Source organism: Carettochelys insculpta, chromosome 4 (assembly GCF_033958435.1).
Source record: "Carettochelys insculpta isolate YL-2023 chromosome 4, ASM3395843v1, whole genome shotgun sequence".
NCBI classification, from domain to species: Eukaryota; Metazoa; Chordata; order Testudines; family Carettochelyidae; genus Carettochelys; species Carettochelys insculpta.
Genome location: NC_134140.1, coordinates 29,725,136 through 29,746,062, shown reverse-complemented (window position 1 = coordinate 29,746,062; position 20,927 = coordinate 29,725,136). Strand labels below are relative to the sequence as shown.

Genomic DNA, 20,927 nt, shown 5'->3' with positions numbered 1-20,927 from the left:
CTTACAGGTTTTATAGGATTGTGAAACTTAATTTCTGCATAGGTGGTTTTTTCAAGCAAAGATATGGTTGACCTGGCATAAACGAGGTGCATTAAAATAACCCAAATCAATATACTTGGATAGTAGCTAACCTAGTATCCAGTATCACTTTATTGGCCTCTACAGTGCATAGGATCAATTTTAAATTAAAAAAACAAACTTACTGCTTCTCAGTATGAGCTCATTAACCTGTTCATATTTTATCATATCCTAAAATGCATAGGTGGCTTTGAAAATGTAGTCTGCTGTCATAATTAGAGAAACTTGGCTATGGTTGTCTGTCATCTTTGACTTGCTTTTTAGTTTTAGCCCACCTAACTGCAATGTAATTTACTAACATTTTCTACTTATCTAAAACTCTGGAATGTTCTTGCTTATTTTCAGATCTCGTCAAAAAGCTAGCACAGCAGAAGTTTGGAAATGTGCAGGGTGATTATCAAAAGGTAATTTGTCTACACATAGTAATGGAATTATGTGTATTCCTAATAGAGTTGAAACATTAAGACTCTAAACAGAGAATAGTTTAAACTCAAGTGGACATATGACTGACATACTATTTTCATGTGTTCAAATAGATTACCATTTAAAAAGATTTTTTTACAAGGTTATTGTAAGAAAGTATTCAGGAAATTGATCAAGTCTTTCATGCAGAACTAATATTTAAAGCCCAAAGGGCTAGAAACAATAAGACTGTTTTTGGTTTTTATTTACTGGATACAAACAAGGAATTCCTGCTGGTCTTCAGTGCTAAAATCATTAAAACCCTCTAATATTTAAGTTTTCACAGTGAATACATGTAAATATTTATTGTAAAATTCATGTTTTGTCTTTATTATATTTTTGATGTCATGGAAGGTCCAAAATCTCTCTCTGAAAAATTTTCTTTAAAATAGAATTACTCAGGCAATATCAGCAGGGGTTGTCACTAGCATTCCAGCTATAAAAATGTTTGTATCTGTCACACACAAACTAACTCCATTTTTTGCATTAAGCAAAAATATTTGCTTTTATCCAAAAGTGTCTAAACATGGGGGAAAAAAACATAATTGTTCAGTTCTTAGGTTGGTTCCAGTTACTGTCTCGGACGAGTTTCCACATTCCACTGATAAAATAGTTTTAAACTGATTATAGAAACATGTTTTTCCGTGTCTCCGTATGTCATGGTTTACCCTAGAGTAGTGTACACTTCCAAGATACTCAACAATAGGGAATACAATCCAATTTGGGCATGCTGTTCTTTTCATTTCCTTGAGCCATATTGAAACACAGTGGCCATGTCTCAAGCAGTGTGGTGGGTTGAACTCCTGCAGTAAGGACCTTAACTGGGCCCAAATTGGTGGTGTGATACTTTGTACCATCTGCTAAGTTATAAATTCCTGGAGTATGCTGTGGGATGTACTATATGTATGCAAGAAGGTGAATTAGTCTGTTTACCTGAGGCCTTTCTGGGAAGCCTTGCTCTTATTGAGTCCCTTTGCATAATATCCAGATGTTTGGAACTTATCCTAAGATAGGGTTTTGCTTCATGGCCATGCCAACTACTTTGCATGCCTATAAGGAAGCTTGCAGGTTGGGTTTTGTGACCTGATTGTGACCCTTTGAACAAAGCCTTTAGATTGTCAGGGACATCCTTTTATATCCTGCTACTTCAGAAACTGGGGTAGAATTCACAGTAAACTGGAAACCACCATCAGCTGTGATCCTGCATACTTAGCCTGCCTAACCAACTCATTTTTAAAGTTAGTCATCTGAGTCATTGGGCCAGCACTGTCTGTGGTTACCTCAGGTATTTAAGAATATAAACCACCCCTGCCAGGAGAAACCAAAAATTGGCTGGAACCATACTGATGTCTCCACAGATACACAACTGATCATGCTGCCATGGTTGTAGGAGTTCTGGTGAGACAGGTGAACTTGCTTTTGATTGTCTAAATCAGAAATTGTTGATATTCATTTACAAGGGAGAATATCATTTGTTTTTATGAGAAATATAGCCAATGTCATTACCAGCTTAGATACATTTAGCTAAATTTGATATTTCCAATAACAGTACATGGAGTTTCTGGAGGTACATAAAATTAATATCCATCTCTGTTGGGATAGATGGGTGTCTCGGTGTCCTGGTGAGAAACAGGTTTCTCATCCCATAAAGCTTCTTGAAATTTTGAAAATTTTCCTGTTCAACAGTGGGACAAAACTGAGATGACTGCAGTTTTTTCCATGAAAACCAGAGAGAGACTTGCCGAAAGGGTGAATATAAATTGATTAGGGAGCTCAGGTCAGATGTAGGAGAATGTCAAGGTAGGGATGAGGACAGGCAGGTGATTTTTAAAAAAGTGATTGATCATGTTGCTAAAAAAATAAACTTATTTTTAGCTTTTTCTACACTTTCAAATATATTCAGTTACACAATACCAAAAGCTTTTCAGTTCACCTAATACAAGTACAGTAGTGCAGTATTTTTATCATGAAAGTTAATATTACAAATATGGTATTATGTACCAAAACCCCTGCATTTGAAAAACAAAACGATGTAAAACTTCAGCGCCTACATTCAGTCCTATTTCATGTGCATCCAAGCTTTAGGACAAGCCAGTTTGTTTAGATTTGCAGGGGATAGTGCTGCCTGCTTCTTGTTTGTCATCTGAAAGCGAGAACTGGTATTCACATGGTACTCTTGTAGCTGCTGTGGCGATGTATATCAGATACACTAGGGATTCTTGTGTCCCTTCATGCTTCAACCATCATTTGAGAGGGCATACATCCATATTGTTCACAGGTTCTGCTTGATAGTGATCCTGAACAGTGCAGATCAGTGCATATTAATTTTCATCATCTGAGACACCACCAGCCAAAGGTTGATTTTCCTTTTTTTGGTGATTTGGGCTGTGTGGTTTCCACAGGTCTGTTGCTCTTTTAAGATGTCTGACTGCATGTTCCACACCTCCTCCCCCTCAGATTTTGAAAGGCATTTCAGATGCTTAAGACGCTTGAGAAGCTCATCCTTGAAGCCCTTTTTGCTGATGACTGTGTGCACTTACAGCACACAAGGAATCTGATCTCCAGCTCATCAAGTTTACTGACGCTGCTTGCCTCTTTGGTTTGACTATCAGCCTAGGAAAGACCAAGGTACTGTTCTCCCCGCTTCAATCTTTATTAAAGGAACAGAGTTAAAAACAGTAGAGGAGTTAAAGTACGTTGGCAGCGTGATAGCCAATGATGGCTCCCTTCACAAAGAAATCAATGCCAGAATCTGCCAGGCCAGATGGGCAACAGGATGTCTGAAACACAAGTGTTGAATCTGCACACTGACAGTCCACTAAACTGACAGTGTGCAAGGCTGTAGTCCTGACCAGTCTCCTGTATGGCTGTGAAACCTGGACCTTGTACAGAAAACATATGAAACTGCTGGAGCACTTCCACACACACACATCCTGAGGTCAATACTGCACATTCGAGGGCAGGACAGAGTTACAAACCTGGAAGTCCTGGACTGAGCAGGAACCATGAGTACTGAAGCCATGATTCTGAAATCCCAGCTTCGTGGGACAGGGCATGTCAAGAATCTCTAAGTGACTCCTCTATGGTGAACTCTCCCAGGGCAAAAGGAATCAAGGTAGACCTCGCAACAGATATAAAGACTGCATGAAGGCCAACATTGCTCATGCTGGTTTAAAACCACATCAGCTAGAGCAGCATGCAAAAGACGGAACAGGCTGGTGTGCTCTCATACGACACACGTATGACAACTTTGAAGAGCAGTGACGCGTATGCCTCATTGATGCTCCTGAAAGGAAGAAAGCAACAACAGGAGCCAGGACAATTTCCTTGCTCCCACTGTGAATGCCCATGCTGTTCAAAGCGTGGACGACTCAGCCACATGCAAGTCGTCAACCAGTGAGCCTGTGCAAGCTCAAGACGTCATCATCGCACACGACGGACTACCTACAGGTGCTTAAGGCTTGGGTTGGAAGCCGTTTTTAGAAATCTCACGTGGGTGTTAAATCTGCAGTGAGAGTGTTAATGAACAACTCTGGCTGGGTCAATTCTCCCTACAGGACTACAGTCACGTTTAGTTGCCCTTTTTTTAATGGGCATTATCAGCATGGAGGCAAGTCCTTTGAAATGGTGATAGGAGTGTGAAGGAGCATATGATTTAACATATCTGGCATGTACATAGTTTGCGATGCCTACTGCAAAAGTGCTTATTTTAATAGCTGGATGAACAAGAAGGGGGACTGAATGAATGTGCAAGCTCTATTATTTTACATTGATTTGTTTTTGAGTGCAATTATGTTAAACTGTTTGTTTGCAAATTGCACTCCCAGTAAGAGATTTCACCTCATAAAAAGTATTACAGTGCATAGAGAAGTACCATTTATCACTTTCACAGCACAACTTTGTAATAAAAAAGTACAAAGTGAGCACTGTATTGAGTGAGTAACTGTATTGTTACTGAAATCAGTCCATTTAAAAATACACGAACATACTAAAATATTTTATAAATTTCGGTTGGTATTCTATTGAACAGTATGATCAAAACTGTGATTAATTGCACTTTTGAATTTATTTTGTGAGTTAATCAACTTCAACAGATAGCCCTCATAGGAATTCGATCTGGGGTCTTCCACATCTGTGTGCCCTAAACATTCATTTGTTGCATTCTGGGGTAGGTGTGTGTCTCACCCTGAGAAATCTGTCATCAAATCTCAGCCACTCTGCATTGTTTGTTTCAATTAATTGGCATTTCAAAGCGCTCGGTTTGGAGGTGTTTTCAGTAACTTTTGCGCTTTCTGTATTGCAACTTGCAATCTTATTTCGTAACATGGGTGTTTCCACTTATCTGGTATAAATTGCCATATGAAGATGAAGAAAAAACAATTGAGAAATTTTTGTTTAATCTGTACAGAAAAGAGGGAAGAGTTGCTTTTAAACACTTGACTGATTTTTCTCCTTTCCCCCCCCCCTCACCCGTTTCACACAACCCCCTCCCCAAAAAAAAAGGCAAAAGGGGGAAACAGAAATGCTTATGACCTTACTAAATTAAATTTTCCCCCTCCACCTCTTACTTTTTTGCACTCTCTTGTTGGCTTTTAGTTTCCTACAAACTTTTAAATTGAAGATGAATTTCCTGAATAATGTGCCAAGGCACAAAAACTTCTTCTGGAACTGCTTCTCCTAATGCCAAAACAATTAGGAACTTCAGAGTGCGAAAGTTTAAAGGAACACCTCCGACAGCTGCAATTCTTTGAGAAATTGCAAACTAATAGTCTCGGAAGGGCAGCTGTGTTACTCTGTAGCTTTACAAATAACAGGCAGTCCTCTGGCACCTTAGAAACTAACACATTTATTAGCTCATGAGCTTTTGTGGGTGGAACCCACTTTACCCACAAAAACTCATGAGCTAATAAATGTGCTAGTTTCTAAGGTGCCAGAGGACTGCTGCTTGTTTGTCAGACTAATAAAATATCTGACCCTCCTCTTCTCTGAAATGTTTAGGAAATGTAACCATTGATCCATTCAAAAATAACTGGTCAGTTTTCACTTTAAGACTGAGAGCTGTTTATGGTGGATTAAGAAAACTTGACTTATTTTAACTTACCAAGGCAATCAGAAATAATATATTTTCTTTAAATAATTAATTTGACTTAATTATTCAGTGGCTCTATGCATTTTTAGTTTGGTGGCTTATTTTTTGTTAATTATTCATTCCTCACATGATTTGTTTTTGTGCATGCTGCCTGTGCATTGTACACATTCTCCATCTGCTTTGACTTCCACAGCCAGAAAATGTTGTCCTGACTCTTCAGGTAATAATGCCTTCCATTCTATTTGGTAGATGTGTTCAATGTCTTCCTTTTTAATTGAAAGGAAGGGAGGGGGAAAAAAAAAAACCTAGCAGTGATGCCATTCACTACTCCTGTCAAAACATGCGTTACTCTTTTTGTCATTTCATTCTGACTGGAGACATTGGTGTCTTGTTTTTTTGTTTAAACCAATTTTGATATGGCTGTGTTGCGGGTTCAGGTAATCTACTAAAACATATTTGTTCGTTTTTAGTTACTTTGTAATCTTTAACAAACTTTGGCTTGTAAAATCAACCAAATTTATCCTTTCACAAAACAAGGGTAGCAATTCTGAACCATCACTGATCTCCTAGAGTTTATTCTATGATTGGAAATTAGGTCAGAGATTACAACCTTGTTATGAGTAATGGATTACTGTTGTCACACTGCATTTAGAGGTTTTTTCCCCTGTCTCTCCAAGGATAGATAGTGAACAGTTCTGACTTATAACTTGTATTGGGTGAAAACACCTGAACATGTATTCCATTTTGTTAATGACAAGGTATTCCTTACAAATTATATAGACAGAGGTTTAGCCTGAGTAGTAAGTATAATAATGATAGTGCTCCTAAAGTTAACATAGATTTTAATAGGGCAGGGCTTCTCAGCCCATGGGTCAGGAAACTCAATGGTGGGTTGCCAGAATATTTCATAGGTCATGCGGTAGCTTGTGTCTCTCCAGGCTCTCTGGGCTTCCCTTTCTACTCTAAGCCTCATGAACTCGGGAGGTGGGGGAGGACTTTCAGCACCCATTGAGTCTGGGTAGGCCAAATGTGAGTGGCACTGCAATGCCATGAGCCAGGTCACAATTCCACGCTCAAAAATTTGGTCCGGGCAGCGCTTAACCCAAGTGGCTCTTCCACCTTGATGGTTCCAACTCCCAAGACAGAGAACCAAGTCCGACAAGCCTCACAGTACAGGAGCTGTTGCTGTGTGGTGAATGGCGGGCAGGAACTGACCAAAACCACCCCAGAGCCTTTACCTCCAAACTATTTATGGGTTTGCAACAGGCTATAAATATTTACAAATAGATCTTGAACCCCAAAAGGTTAAAAATCACTGTTTAGGGCATGACTGTGCAGCATAGAAAAACCTGCAGAGGGTCCCACGAACAAGCCTGTGTCCCAGTAGTCTGCACAAGAATGGAAGAATCTGAGGAGACTGGCATGAGCCGGCTGCAGATTTTCCTTTGCTGTGTAGATATATCTTCAGCTGGCAGCTTACAAAGAACAGTTAACATTTCACTTTGCTAAGCGGTTGCATTCCTAGCAGTGCATTCTGTGCTTTTGGAAAAAAAACTCCTCTTCTGTAGTGTGTTTATTACCAACTGAGCATAGCAGTGTACATGACAAACAGATTGAGTCTCCGTCCCACAGAGCATAAAATCTATCCCTGGATATATTTTGCCTGTTAGTTTTCCATTTTGTTTTGATGAAGGTTCTGTCCTTCATAATTCAGAATTTCTCTTCAGATTTCCTAAACAGGCCTTCCGGTCATAACAAATCTGTTTTTTTAGGAAGGAAAAACAAATTTCCCACTGTACTGTGTATTGGTATTTTTAGAGTTTCTGATAATCTCAACTAGGTTTTTGAAACAGATGAGAGATGGCCAATCAAATTGTGGGCCTAGCAGTTGTGTGCCCGTTTTAATCTATTATAAAGCAAGTCACATCAATAATTGCAGACTTTTTTGTTTAAAAACACAGTTTATACTACTACTTGATAAGTTAGTTGTCAATATATATGTTATCTGCTTGAGCAAGGCATTTTGTATGATATATATATATTGATGATTTAGAGAATGTTAGTCCAAAGGGAGTGGCTCTTGTGGCTTTAGTTTAGTTTTTAACTGGTGGTTGTGTATGAATCTTAACTATGTAATATCTGCTGTGAGTTATTTTTATCTGAATTGCAGGCAATCTACTATGAAATCGGCTTTATAGTGGCTGCCGCTTTGGGATTGCTGTTTGTTTTGTTACTGCCTCTTGTGGGACTGTTCTTCTGTATGTGTCGTTGCTGTGACAACTGTGGAGGGGAAATGCATCAAAGACAAAAGAAAAATGCTGACTGTCGGAGGGGCTGCTTTGCAACATTTCTTTTTGTTGCTTCTTTAATAATCAGGCAAGTATAATAAAGAGCACGATACTAATTTTTATACAGCACTAATCTTGCATTGTTCAGTAAGGAATATTAAGTCGCTCATCTATAGAAATGGAAACTATTTTATTAGGCTGAAAATATCTCCTTTTTTTTCCCCTCAGATGTTTTACAGCTGCATCACAGTAGTGCTAATACGTGTATTGTCAGTGTTAGTGAGCCCACTTGAATGGTTTAAGGTGTCAAGCACCATTATGTTAGACTTGACTTCTGAAACTCTTTCTTGAGATCCCTTTTTTGTTTTTGTAACATTATGGAAATGACCATTTAAAACATGTCTTATGCTCAGATGCCATCATGTGGAGAAGGTGTTAGGGTGCAACACATTTTAATAGTGAAGTGATGGTCAGATGTTTGTCCTTCAAATTTTCTTAAGTCAAAACAAGAATTTTTTTTCCATGTCCACCTGTAGTTTCCCGCTAGCTTTTTGATATTCCAGATTCATCCATAAACCTTCTTTTATGAACTAATCACAGTTAAATGGAAAGATTTTATGGAAAGCTAAATGTGCAAAGCTTCAAAAAGAAGAAAAAATCTACAGATGTAAGAATATACCACACTTTACAACTACCTCCTCAACAAGGTAGCTGTGTCTACACGAGCCCCTTCATTTTCAGAAGGGGCATGTTACTGAGTGAATTCAGAATATGCTAATGAATATGCAGCACCTCATTAGCATAATGGTGGCTGCAGCGATTCAAAAGTGCAGCTTTAGAATCGCATGCTGCCCATGGAGACGAGGACCTTTCGAAAGGATGCCCACAGTCTTCGAAAGCCCTTCTTTCTATGTGGTGTTCAGAAGAAGGGGCTTTCAAAGACTGGGGGGTTCTTTCAAAAGGTCCCCATCTCCATGGGCGGCACGTGATTCAAAAGCCGAACTTTCAAATCGCCACAGCTGCTATTATGCTAATGAGGCACTGCCATTGCTAATGAGGTGCTGCGTATTCATGGCAGTGCCTTATTAGCATCTTTCAAACTTGCTTATTAACATGCCCCTTCCAAAAGGCAGGGGCTCACGTAGACACAGCAGGTGTCTGCAGTGTTTCACACAAATATGCTTTTACTCAGGTTAATAATTTTCACATTAGTCTCTTGGGGACATACTGGATTTTTCTAGTACATATGAAATATTTTGTATTTTGAAAATGGTGGGAGAAAATATAAAAAGCCAGAAATGTCCTTCTACATTACTGTTTGGGCATGGGGGATGTTCACCCAAAACACATTTGAAGATCCATGGATTCTTTACATCACTGTGACATGGGGTATGTTTCCTACAATCCATTAAATGCCCTTGTAACAACTATGTGGGTGAACCCAGTCCATCACTAAGCTCCCAAGTGAATGATGACAGGAAAATAAGATGCAGCTTCTCAGCTTTGTGCAACCACTTTTTCACAAAGTGATGATGGTATCTGACCTATAAGTTCTTATTCTCCAAAGGTAACTTACACAGCACTTTCAAAGACAAGCCTGGGAACTTAAATTCATTATTCTGCTAGAAACAAAAAATCATGGACTGAACAGAGATGGGATTTATGGTTTATTATAACAATCTGTAAACGACTAACCTGCTCTCTTACAACAGCAGAGGTGTTAACAGACCCGCCTACTGTGAGTGGTCCCTTAAGAGTCATCCTGTCCATAGGATGGACTGGAGCAACTGCCAAGGCCTGGTGCTTTGGTGGCCCCGTGCTCTAGGGGGATGTAGCTGGCCTTACTCCACCCTGCTCTGCTCTGCTTTGCTGGCTCCTAGAGAGGGGGAATGAAAGCCAGAAAGGGGCACAGAGCAGAGAGTTGGTAGAATGGGGTTGGAGGTTGGGAAGAGGCAGGGTGGGGGTAAGGTCTGGGGTGGAGGGAGTATTATCCTGGGCCCCACACTTCCCTGGGATGATATGGGGTCACTTGCAGTTAATGTAACTATGCTAAACAATCTGTTCCACCTTGCGTTTTTCTGTGATGCTGGAAGTACCTTTTCCAAACATCAAGGAAAGCTTCACCTTCTCTCACCAACAGAGGTTGGTCCAATAAAATCTCTCTTCAGCCTCCCTGTGTATCTGGCTGTATTTTTACTAGCTACAAGTTGGGGTGCGTGAATATTATGGTTATGGACCAGGACCTATTGTTAATATGTGGATGTACCTTTTGAATATGAGCATATTTTCTTAATCTTTCTGCTATGTATCAGATATTAGCTGCGTATGTGGAGTTTTTTAATGCTTATACTAAAATTAATTCTATTTACAAAAAGGTCTTCCCATTTTTTTGTGGGGAAAACCACGACTGTTTTTGTTTGTTTTGTTTTTTTTTGTCATGTGTTTAAATGGTGGATGTTATTACTAAGTCCTATTCAGAAATGTAGGTACTAAAGTGTATCAGCTATATGAATTGTGTGGCTAAATGCCTTATTGAAGGAGCAGCAGTTTCTGTCTTCATGTAATTGGAAATGCATGTTCAACATTAGTCGGAAGAATTGGCAGATTCATAAAGTAAACTGATACATTTTTGTTTTTCTATTAATGGGAGGATAATTTTTTCCTTAATCTATTTAATGTTAGCGTTGTGCTTGCAAAAAGGTTCAGATCACACAAAACTAGGAAATATTGCCCTGCCCCAACTGGACTGTGTTTACATCAGTTCTATGAAACCTCACAGGAAATTGGAATTAAAACATCTGCCTATCACTGTTTAACTCGTCTCTTCCAGTCTGTTGTGGGAAGGGCAAGTCTTGCGTCATCTCTTGGTGGTTGACAGGAGAAGCTCACCAATTGACTTCCCTTGTACTTCTCATTCTGGTGGAGTACTGGAGTCAACAGGCACGTGATCAGTGGTTGATTTTTAACCACGTTGTTACTGGACAGCTAAATTGACATGCTCCCTCCATGCTCTGGGGTAACTTCCGCTCTGCTATATCTTCATTAGTTCACTGTTGTCAGCATTAACTACATTAGCTAGAATGGCTGTGCTTACCCCACACTAAAATTACACCTCAGCCTTCAGTGTAGGCTCACTTGCCATCCGTGTCTCTCTTGAGAAGGCTGGATTCTAGCCTCTTTTAAAGAAGCAATTCTTAAATTTTGGATTAAGAAATTCTTGACGTTGAACTAGCCAGTTTTCATCCTGTCCCAAACCCTTCTTTGTGTGGTGGTGAATATTAGTGATGCAATTATAATAGAAAAACTGTAGCGGCATGTAGCGTATTTACGTCTTGTGATACAGTAATAAACATCTCCAAAATCTGACCTCTTCTCAGTGCCCATGCAGATAATATTCTTATCCATTACTACTTATTCTTACGTTCAAACACTGTCCCAATTTACCCCTGCTCTGTTACGTTCACCACAAGGTTGACTCCTATATTCAACAGCACCGGCCTTAATTCTCTAATTCTTCACATCTCTTGACAAGCAACTTGCAGATTTTTCCCTTGCCATGCCTTCTATAGGGGAGAGAACCTATCGTTAAATTACATAAAGCTGCTGTCCAATCAAGAGTGCTGGAACAGTTTTTTTTTATAGTAGGGGTGCTGAGAGCCTTTGAATCCATCTGGAAACTACCCCCGTACCTCTAGTTACAGCACCTACATGTTCAGTACACCCTCTGTCTTCCAAAGTGAACTCAGATGGAGCAAATACAGAAAACTGCAACTTCATAATGGCAATTGGGGTAAGTTGTGTTCCTGATTTTGCTAGTACAACATGCACAATTCTTATTTTGTTACCCTTTGGCCCCACCAGATGTGCTTGTCTCATCCCCTGGATGTATCATGTCTTCCCTAAGTCTTGATTTCTGGAGTCAGAAGAACTTATTTACCATGCACCTAACACAACATGGGCTTCAACATGACCAGTTCCTATTATTATTATTATTATTATTATTCCTACAGTAGTTCCTAGGCACTACTGTAAAATAAATGTTAAATAATACAATGTGCTCAGGACACTTGGACCCCAGTTGAAGGTTTTGATGTAACACAGAGCCAGTATCATTTGTGGAAGTGATCTCCTAGCATGGTGATCCCATTCCATGGTACTCTTCTTATATTTTTCAGCTCCCTTTTATGTTGCTATTCTTGAGCTGGTTTATTGCAATGTGCATGAGGGTCCAAGCACGTCAAACTCAAAGCCTACTGAGGGTGGCACAAATGAAGTGATAGCTCTGGACCACTATAGAAAATGTACCTCTAACAGTCATAATTATTATGATTGTTTTAGATGTAACTTTTCAGATCTTGTTTGAATATAATGTAATTTTAATTAACCACTTTTATTAACAGTTCATAAAATTTGATGCGCACAATTATTTGTGCATATAATTTATATAAATTTAAGGTACGGTCTAATTATTTTTGATGTATAACTTGTTTTGTTGAAATAAAAACAATTAAATAGTGATTAATCAAAAAGAACAGGCTTCTCTGAAAATTTGTTGTACTTGTAAGGTTGAGATTTTTCATAAACATAATTGTCACAAAACAAAAAAGCAGTCCTGTAGCATGTTAAAGACGAGCAAAATAATGTATTAGGTGATGAGCTTTCATGTGACAGACCCACTTCAGATCTGGAAAATTCTGGACTATTCCAGATTTGAAGAAGTGGGTCTGTCACATGAAAGCTCATCACCTGATACATTATTTTGTTTGTCTTTAACATGCTAGAGGACTGCTTTTTGTATTGTGAAGATTAACATGGCTCTCTGGCTATATAATTATTCGTGTGCTTGCAAAAAAGGACATTTATTGGTGTTTTTTTTTTTTTTTTTTTAATTTGGGAATGCACAAAATAAATCGTTATTTTATTCAGCATTGAGAAACAAACACAACAGTAGCATAGGAATAAAATATGAAAATTTCAAAATAAAACCTGCAGCACTTCAGTCCCAAATATTCTTTCCAGAGCTGCAAGTGGCCATTCCTAGCCGGAGTCACTTTTGTGATACAGGTTGCGCTTCCCTTACCCAGTATGCTTGGGACTTGACTGGTCCCAGGCAAGAGAATTTGCTGGATGAGGAAAGGTGTAGGGCTTCTGCAGGCAGAAAACACTGTGAGCAGGGGCTGCCACAGAGCAGAAGGGGCACAGTAGGCAGGGTCACTCTGCACCTGCTATACCTGCTCGACATCCGACGCGGTGTCTCAAGGGGAGGGCACTTTGCTGAAGCACCAGCTCCCCTGTGGGGGAGGTAGGGTCTGAACTCAGGCTAGGAATGGCTACGTGGGGCCTGGCACGGCTGGGTGGAAGGGGATCGTGCTGGCACCACAAAGATGCAGCTGCTCAGACACTGCTGTGGGCAGCCCGGGTGCGTCAGCCACGGAGCCAAGCCCCCACCAGGAGCATCTGAGGGAGGTGTGGGCAGGTGACTGTGCAAGTCACCATGCTGCAGCAGCACCACCCACTGTCCCTGTCTCCGCATGGAACTGGTTGCCTCCTCGTGGCTCAGCCATCACCCACTGCCACCAGCATGGCCTGAATCCTCACAAGAACCAACTGGTCTTCACTGCTCTTGTGAGAGCCAATTAGCACTTACCTGCAGAGTACAGTGACTGACACCATCAGCCTACAGCTGGTGTGCGGGACCTGACTGGGGGATAGTTGTGGCAGCAAGACAAACGGGTGAGCGTCTGGGAAGGTGTGGACAGGCTAAGCCCTGCTATGCCCCACCCCCACCAGGAGGAGTTGTGGGGGCTGCTCGAGGCTGTCAATCTGTGGTGCTGGGCATGGACTCCACACCCGTATTCCGCCTGGGTAGGGGCTGTACTGAGTGGTGCAAGTGTCACCAGCCTGGGGTCCAGTGACCAGGTAGTTGCAAGCCACGAAAAAAATAAGATCAGGCTGCTTGCAGCCCACTGCATGTTCGACATGCTTGGGTTGCACCTTAAGACCATCCAGAAACTGCAGGCAGGGCTGAAGGTAACTGCCTACCTACTTAAGCAATGTTTCCTATAGGGAGGTATGTTACACCTGTGATTTGATCATGGTCAGATGTCAGATGGTGACATCTGTCCTGAAGTTTGGGGTTTTAATTTTTAACTTGCAAAGTGGGTTTGTTTCCCCGCCTGCTATAGAGATGGTCTCTTGACACCACTGTGTTCCCTTGTGCATTGGAGTGTGGCTCCTAGCCTAAAAGAGCAGCAATCCAGTCTTAAGAGGAGCAGAATAGGGGTTAAATAATTACAGGGATTTTTTAAGTTTCACTTTGGCAACTGGTAAACCTAGTTAATGAAAAATTGAATATTTTTATAATCTGAGAACTCATAAGCTTGTTGTGGACTTCTAGTTACCATATTTTACAATATTTACAGATTCATGTGGTTGAAATTAGAGTTGTGTAATCATAATGGCCAAACTGTGATTTGAAACTCTCCTGCCACCCATCTTTCATATTTTTATAGTTTTTTCCCTATGGCCCAAGGTCTGCAAACTCTGTGGGCATCCTTTTAATTTTAAGCACATGACTAACTCCATTGCAGTTAGTTAGAATTTTTGCTGTCAAGTATATGTAACTATTTGGAAGATTGCAACTATAGTGGAAAAATTAGTGTTAAGTAATTCTAATTTAAAACCATGTTTCATGTATAATTCCTTGTAGTAGTTTTTCCAACTGTGTTCTTGTAGATGTCAGGACTAATGTTTAATATTGAAAATGTTAGCCTTCATAAATATTAGGTTTTTTGAAAATATACTAAAACCTATTGTTGGCTATATTGTATAAATTGTGTGGGTCTTTTTAACAACTGCAGTGCTGTAAATATATCTTTTGAAGACTTCTGGGTTCATGTTGTTTCTGTATTAAACATAGAAAATTAGTAGTGTATCAAATCTTAGTTAATTCCCCACTGCCACCTAGTGATTGAAAAAGAGAATTTATATTAAAAGGAAATATTTGTCTGCAGGAATTCCCCTGTCCAGCTAAATGTTTCTTTTTTCCCCCCTCACTTAATTGGCTGGTTTTTGGTAGTTGCAATAGGAAAGTAATATCTCTTACCTTTCTGTTTATAGTGTTGGTGTCCTTTGTGCTTATGGTGCAAACCAGCATTTGACAAGTCAAGTCCGGGGAGCAAAGAAGCTGGTGCACAGTAATTTTAAAGACCTAAGAATTTTCCTCAATGACACTCCAGGGGTAAAGAGATTCTTTCTTTTTCTTTCTTTATATAGGGGGTTGTATGTGTAAGACAAGTATTCTGAAAGTGTTTCTTCTTATTTGGTATTTAATGAAGCATGCAACAAACCATATTTCCCTTATGGGTGCCCATCATTGCTCTGGTTCGCAATTGCACAAAATATAGTGCACCAGACAAGATAAAGGATTTATCGTACGTTAATAAATATCTAGCAGTTAGTGTTGTGAATCAACCTTTGAACAAATAAGGTGCCGTATAGTAATGTGAAACTCCTTTTGCCTTTTTTCTGTTGCTGCATTGTGTGTTGCCAAGGAGAGAATTTTTTTTTTTTTTTTTTTAAGGGAAATATCCTGCTTTTTGGCAATTCTTATAAAGGTATGCATGGGCAACTGTGCCATACATACATCACTTTTTTTCTATATCCCATTATCCTCTAATGACCTGTAGTCTTTTTTTTTTTGTTGAACACCTTTTATTGAGTATATGGAGGCATACCAAACATGAATTTATAGTATCCATAATGGCATCACAGTTCCTTGGCAAGTTAAACAGAGTCCTCCAAATGCTTCTCTGTATGACTTTCTCTGAGAGATGACTTCCTGTTAGAGAACTTGATATGGTAGCTTTTCCCTTGTGTGGAGCCTGATTCATTGCAAGTTGAAAAATCAATTTTTGTTTTAAAAAACAAACAAACAAAGCCATGTGGAAAGCAAACAGATATCCCACTTCTTACAGGTAGCTAACGTTTTGACAGAGCCAGTCAAGATAACACTGTCTTACATAACACTATCTCAGCTGTGGCTGAAGTGACCACCTTCAGGATTGGTCATAGAGCATGAACTGCTTTTCTGTTGACTGAGAGCTTTGTGGTAAGGTGAGAGATTGGAGATTCAGGAAAACACCTCCAACATTCCAGCCTTGTCCTGGACTATGTGGTGTGAATGGAAATCTCCATCTACCACTTAATTCGTTCCATACCTGGGTATGTTATTCACTTTTTGCCCCTAAAATGTATGTATGTAAGTACAATGTTGTGCCAGAGCACTTGGGGTAGATACAGGAAAGGAAAGATGAGGTTGAATAGTGAAACTTTGGTTTATGCCATGGAGTTACTTTCCAAAGCCTACCATAATTTTGAGTTGAAACTGACATAGGTGTCTGTGACCTTGTTACACCTAGAACTCTTCCACTTCCCACTTTCATCCATCACAATTGGCTGGGTGCTCACTGGAGGAAATCAGAGTATAAAATCTGTCCTGTTTCCTAAGGTGTACGTGAAATATCTACACAATTAATGACAGCTAAAGTACTGTTTCACTAAATATTAATGGCAGAATGCTCATGAAAGCTGCAGAAATTCCTCAAAGCTTCAGTTGCATGTGTTTTACCTAATATTTAGTTTCCTCTGCATAACTAAATGCTATCCATTGTCTTTTCGAGACTTTTCTTAATATGTTGCTTTGTAGTGCCAGACACCTTTTACATCCTAACCCTACCCTTACCGACTGCTAATCCCAGAAATTGTTTAGTATAATAGTAAGACTCTCGAGTGTGTTGCCAGTAATATAGAATCCATTTGATTGCAGACTTGAGATTGTATATAACTTAACATGTCCAATCAGCAGTAAGTGCATAGCATATAGAATATTTGATAAAGATGTCAAGTCCTCAGATGTTGTCATAAATGGTTTGCAGACAATATAATTATTGCACTGTCAACATCCCATTTCAGTGCAGCTAACATTTTGTCTGCTAATGACATCAACTCATACCCTTATCCCCTAGAATATTTTATACTTGTTTTGCTAGTCATATAAATGCCACTTTGGCTTGTGATGTTTTGGAATCCATAGCTTTCCTGTCAAGGGCTGTTTAAATTAGCCTCTTCTGCAGACTTCAGAGCCTAGAAAACCAGGGTATGTTGTTAAAAGAGGAAGAACCATAATCTTGAGCAGGCACAAATCATTTCATGTATTGCATGTTGATTTTGGCCAGTTAGTCACTACTACTTTTGTGACATATTTACCATACTGAATATTTGAAGGTATAAGCCAAGAGAGATGCAAACAACAACAAAAAGAAATGTAAAAAGACCTTATCAGAATAACGCTGCTGTCTGGGGTAACGCAGAACCCAAATTGTCACTGGGCAGAACCATGTAATTGGTGAAGAGCACAGTCTGTGATTGGAAGAGGGCAGCCACTTCCCTTCCAATGGACAACAATAGAAGTGCTTGCAAATAGTGTAGCATGTGAAGGACAAGCAGTGTTTGAAGCCGTTCATACACATTGTGCCTATATCACAGTGAAGGAAGTAGGAAACATTTAGATAACCAAAAGGGTAGAACTAGCATGAAAAAGAGATGCACAAGACCCTGGATATACTAAATTATTTGAAGGAATTCTGAGGAAGCAGTAATTGCTGCTTTTAATTATCATTGAGGTTTAAATCTGCTCCCTAGGAGACTTCCCAATTAAGCATCACGCTATTAAAGAGAATTGTACTTTAGAAGGATTAAATATATTTGGTTAGCAGCTTAAAATATTTATGGCAGGATTTAAGAGTTTTGGGGTATTACAGCTAAATATGTATGTATGTATGTATGTGGATGGTCACTGTTTGTTTGTTCACTAAAAATATTTTTTTAACCTTTCAGCAAATTGACTATTTGGTGAGCCAGTACAACACTACCAAGAACAAAGCACTCTCTGACCTTAATAGTAAGCACTACCATTTTTATTAGCTAAGTCTGTTATGTATTTGGCATAGAGTTCACTGAACAGCTCACAAATGGCTTTTAACACAAAAGTCATGTTGTTTTTAACCAGAATCCCAGATTAATAAGACTAAAATATTCTTCAGGAAGAATGTCATAGGTGTGGTATGACATTCATTTTTCTAAACAGTAAAGTACATTATTTATTAAATAACTTTCATTTTAAGTCAGAATGCTGACCTCAAAGGCAAAAATTATTAATTACTAATACTGGATGGTTTCAGAGAGAGCTTTTCTTTAGGATAAGGTGCCAAGCAACATGGCTCCAGGCTGCAGTTCAGGTTATGTTGGCGCTTAGTCAAGTCAGGTTCTATGTTCAGTGTTCTTGGCATTCTAATAGTACCCATCATATAGACACGGTGAGAGATACTTATTGACATTTTATAAAACTTTCTGATATTTGTTGGAGCAAGAGAATTAGTTTATAACTGTTGCTTGAAAAGCACAGATCATGAAACTTAAAAGTAGTGGCTGTTTTCCCTTTTTCTTTGCAATACAGTTGTCACCTGGTGACCTTTCTGTACCTTTTAATTGAAAAAATATGGCTTTTTATTCAAGCCTTTTACTTCAGTGCCTCCAATTAAAGAGAGGCTAGCTATGTGCAGTACAAAAGAGCAGTCCTGTAGCACTTTAAAGACCTAACAAAATAATTTATTAGGTGATGAGCTTTATGGGACAGGCCCACTTCTTCAGAGCTGAAAAATTGTGATTTAAATAATAACCAAGAAAGAGAGGATTTAACAGAAATATTTAAAAAAAAAAAAACTAATGAATCAGCAAGATGAGGGGAGGAAAGAAAAATACTTAGTGTTTTTCTCCCCCCACCATCCCCTGCTTCTGTCCTATCTAGCTGATTCATCAGTTTTTCCACATTTTTCTTACTGTTAAATCCTCTTCATCTCAGTCATTTATCAGAATTTTCCAGATCTGAAGTGGGTCTGTCCCACGAAAGCTCATCCTCTAATAAATTTTGTGAATCTTTAAAGTGCTAAAGGACTGCTGTTTTGTTTTGTGAAGAAACACACAGCTACCTTTCTGTAAATAGCTACATACAGATCTTCTCTAGTGACAGAATGATAGTGTTAGAGGTGGTTGTACATGGGAAGATATCTTTTGGAAGATAATTTAAAAGTGCTGTCTGCATGTTCAGCACTCATCTATGGCTTTCTGTGCTCTTGAGGTTGCAGAGACTAAACTGAGTGTCTACTTCCATTGTGAGTTTAAGGCCCAGGTCTTTATTTTCAGAAAAGTCAGCAGGTCAGGCTCCAGTTACGTAAGAGACCACATCTCCATCTGCAAGCCACCAAGAAAGTTGTACTTCTCTTGGGCAATGGTGAAAAGCCAGAACAAAGTGTGTGGGGAGCTGCTGATGAGGACCACAGTGGTGGAATGACATTTCAGAGGACTGTAGACAAATCCAGCTTCTGACTGCTTTCAGGAAACAGTGAAAACTTAATGAAGCCTTTCAACCTTAAAATTGACATGGTTAACTAACTTGGATATGCCCATGCCATATACCCCTGACATGGCCTGCCAAACCTACCCCCCACCTCCAAAGGAAAAAAAGAAAACCTTCCCTCAGAGCTTTCTATCTCCAGGATATGGAGAAAAGCCAGACTCCATGAAGTTCACTAGGGACATCACTAGAGCCCATCTATTTTTTGTGGAAAATAGTTACTGCAATGATCAGCAGAAGTACAAAATCTAAGATTGAGCGAAAATTTGAAAAATCTTTGGGAATCATAGAGTCATGGGGCTGGACTAGATGACCTCCTGAGGTCCCTTCCAGCCCTTGCTTCAAGCAGGATCAACCACAACTAAGCCATCCCAGCTGGGATTTGTCAAGCTGGGAATGTCTTCTAAGAACACAGGTGGAGCTTTTGGGGGAAAGGAGGGAGAGAAGGATCCAAAGAATCAATTTCCCTATTTCTCAGTCACTATGAAATTTAGTTCCTAGTAAAGGTTGTCCCATATTCACTGTGAAATGCTGGACTTTTCTTAGTGTGTTCTGATTTTTTTAACTAAAGTTAAGTGGCTGTGATAACAAAAAGCAATACTGGAGCATGCATTTCTGGCTTATTGTTGCATTGCTAGAGTGCCTTCACTTTCCCACATCAGGCACTAATAAGTAGACCTCATTCCCTTTTTGATATATTTCTTAATCCCGTAAGTCCTAGAGGTAAGTGTTGCCTAAGATGATGTGAGCAGTGGGGTCCTCTTGCACTGAACTTTGATTTTTTTTTTTGTTTTTTTTTGTTTTGCGTGCGAATTTTATTGTAATTGGTAAAAAAAAAAAAAAAAACAACAACAACAAAAAAAAAACAAAAAAAAAAAAACCGATACAAGATACTTGTTCCCATAGGCAGTGATACATGAGTGCATTACTATGTTTTTTCACTTTCTTGTACCACAGACGTTGGGCCATTGCTTGGCAGCAGAGTTCATGAGCGGTTTGGGAAAGAAGTGCGTCCTGCACTCGATTCAGTTCTAACAATGGCAGGAGGTAAATGCATATCTCTGCTTTTATTTGTTAACCTGCTATTTCATTGTTCAGACAGATGCCCTCTCCCCATTTCACAAGTTTATATATTTTTGTAATCAGTCTACAGGTGGAGTTCTTTTCTGGGCAGTGACTCTTATCAAGTGAACTGAGAGTTTTTTGTGCATGCCTGGGGGCGGGAGGGAAAGGCGTGGTCCCATTACAGAAGAAAGAGCACTATTCTGCTGGCAGCAGCTGTCATTCTTTTTCTCAGAATATGCATCCTAGTACCTTTCTGTTTTATAAAGAGATTTATCTGTGAACTTTCACACTGAAGGATGCAAAACCTTCTGGGTATTTATAAGCCTCTTTGAATCCTAGTTTTTGCTAGGTAAAGTCCTATCTTTACCTCTTTTAGTAGTACCAGTGGTTTATGGAAGTTAGTGGTAGTGAGTTCAGACAGCAGAGTTAGACAGTGGATTGATCCATTGTATGCAAGGTTTTGAGCTTATTC

General features: G+C 39.4%; 1 protein-coding gene across 5 annotated transcripts in view; it reads left to right on the top strand.

The window, feature by feature from the left end:
• The window catches only part of PROM1 (prominin 1), a 77,823-nt gene that overhangs the window by 29,987 nt on the left and 26,909 nt on the right, over nt 1–20,927 (top strand). For 4 of the 5 annotated variants that reach the window (XM_074991745.1, XM_074991744.1, XM_074991743.1 and 1 more), the window contains exons 3-7: nt 424–482; nt 7,800–8,005; nt 15,037–15,157; nt 17,815–17,878; nt 20,348–20,437. In XM_074991745.1, coding sequence (XP_074847846.1) covers nt 424–482; nt 7,800–8,005; nt 15,037–15,157; nt 17,815–17,878; nt 20,348–20,437 — 540 coding nt within the window. The remainder of the gene's footprint in view (nt 1–423; nt 483–7,799; nt 8,006–15,036; nt 15,158–17,814; nt 17,879–20,347; nt 20,438–20,927) is intronic. The other variant, XM_074991746.1, reaches the window with a different exon arrangement.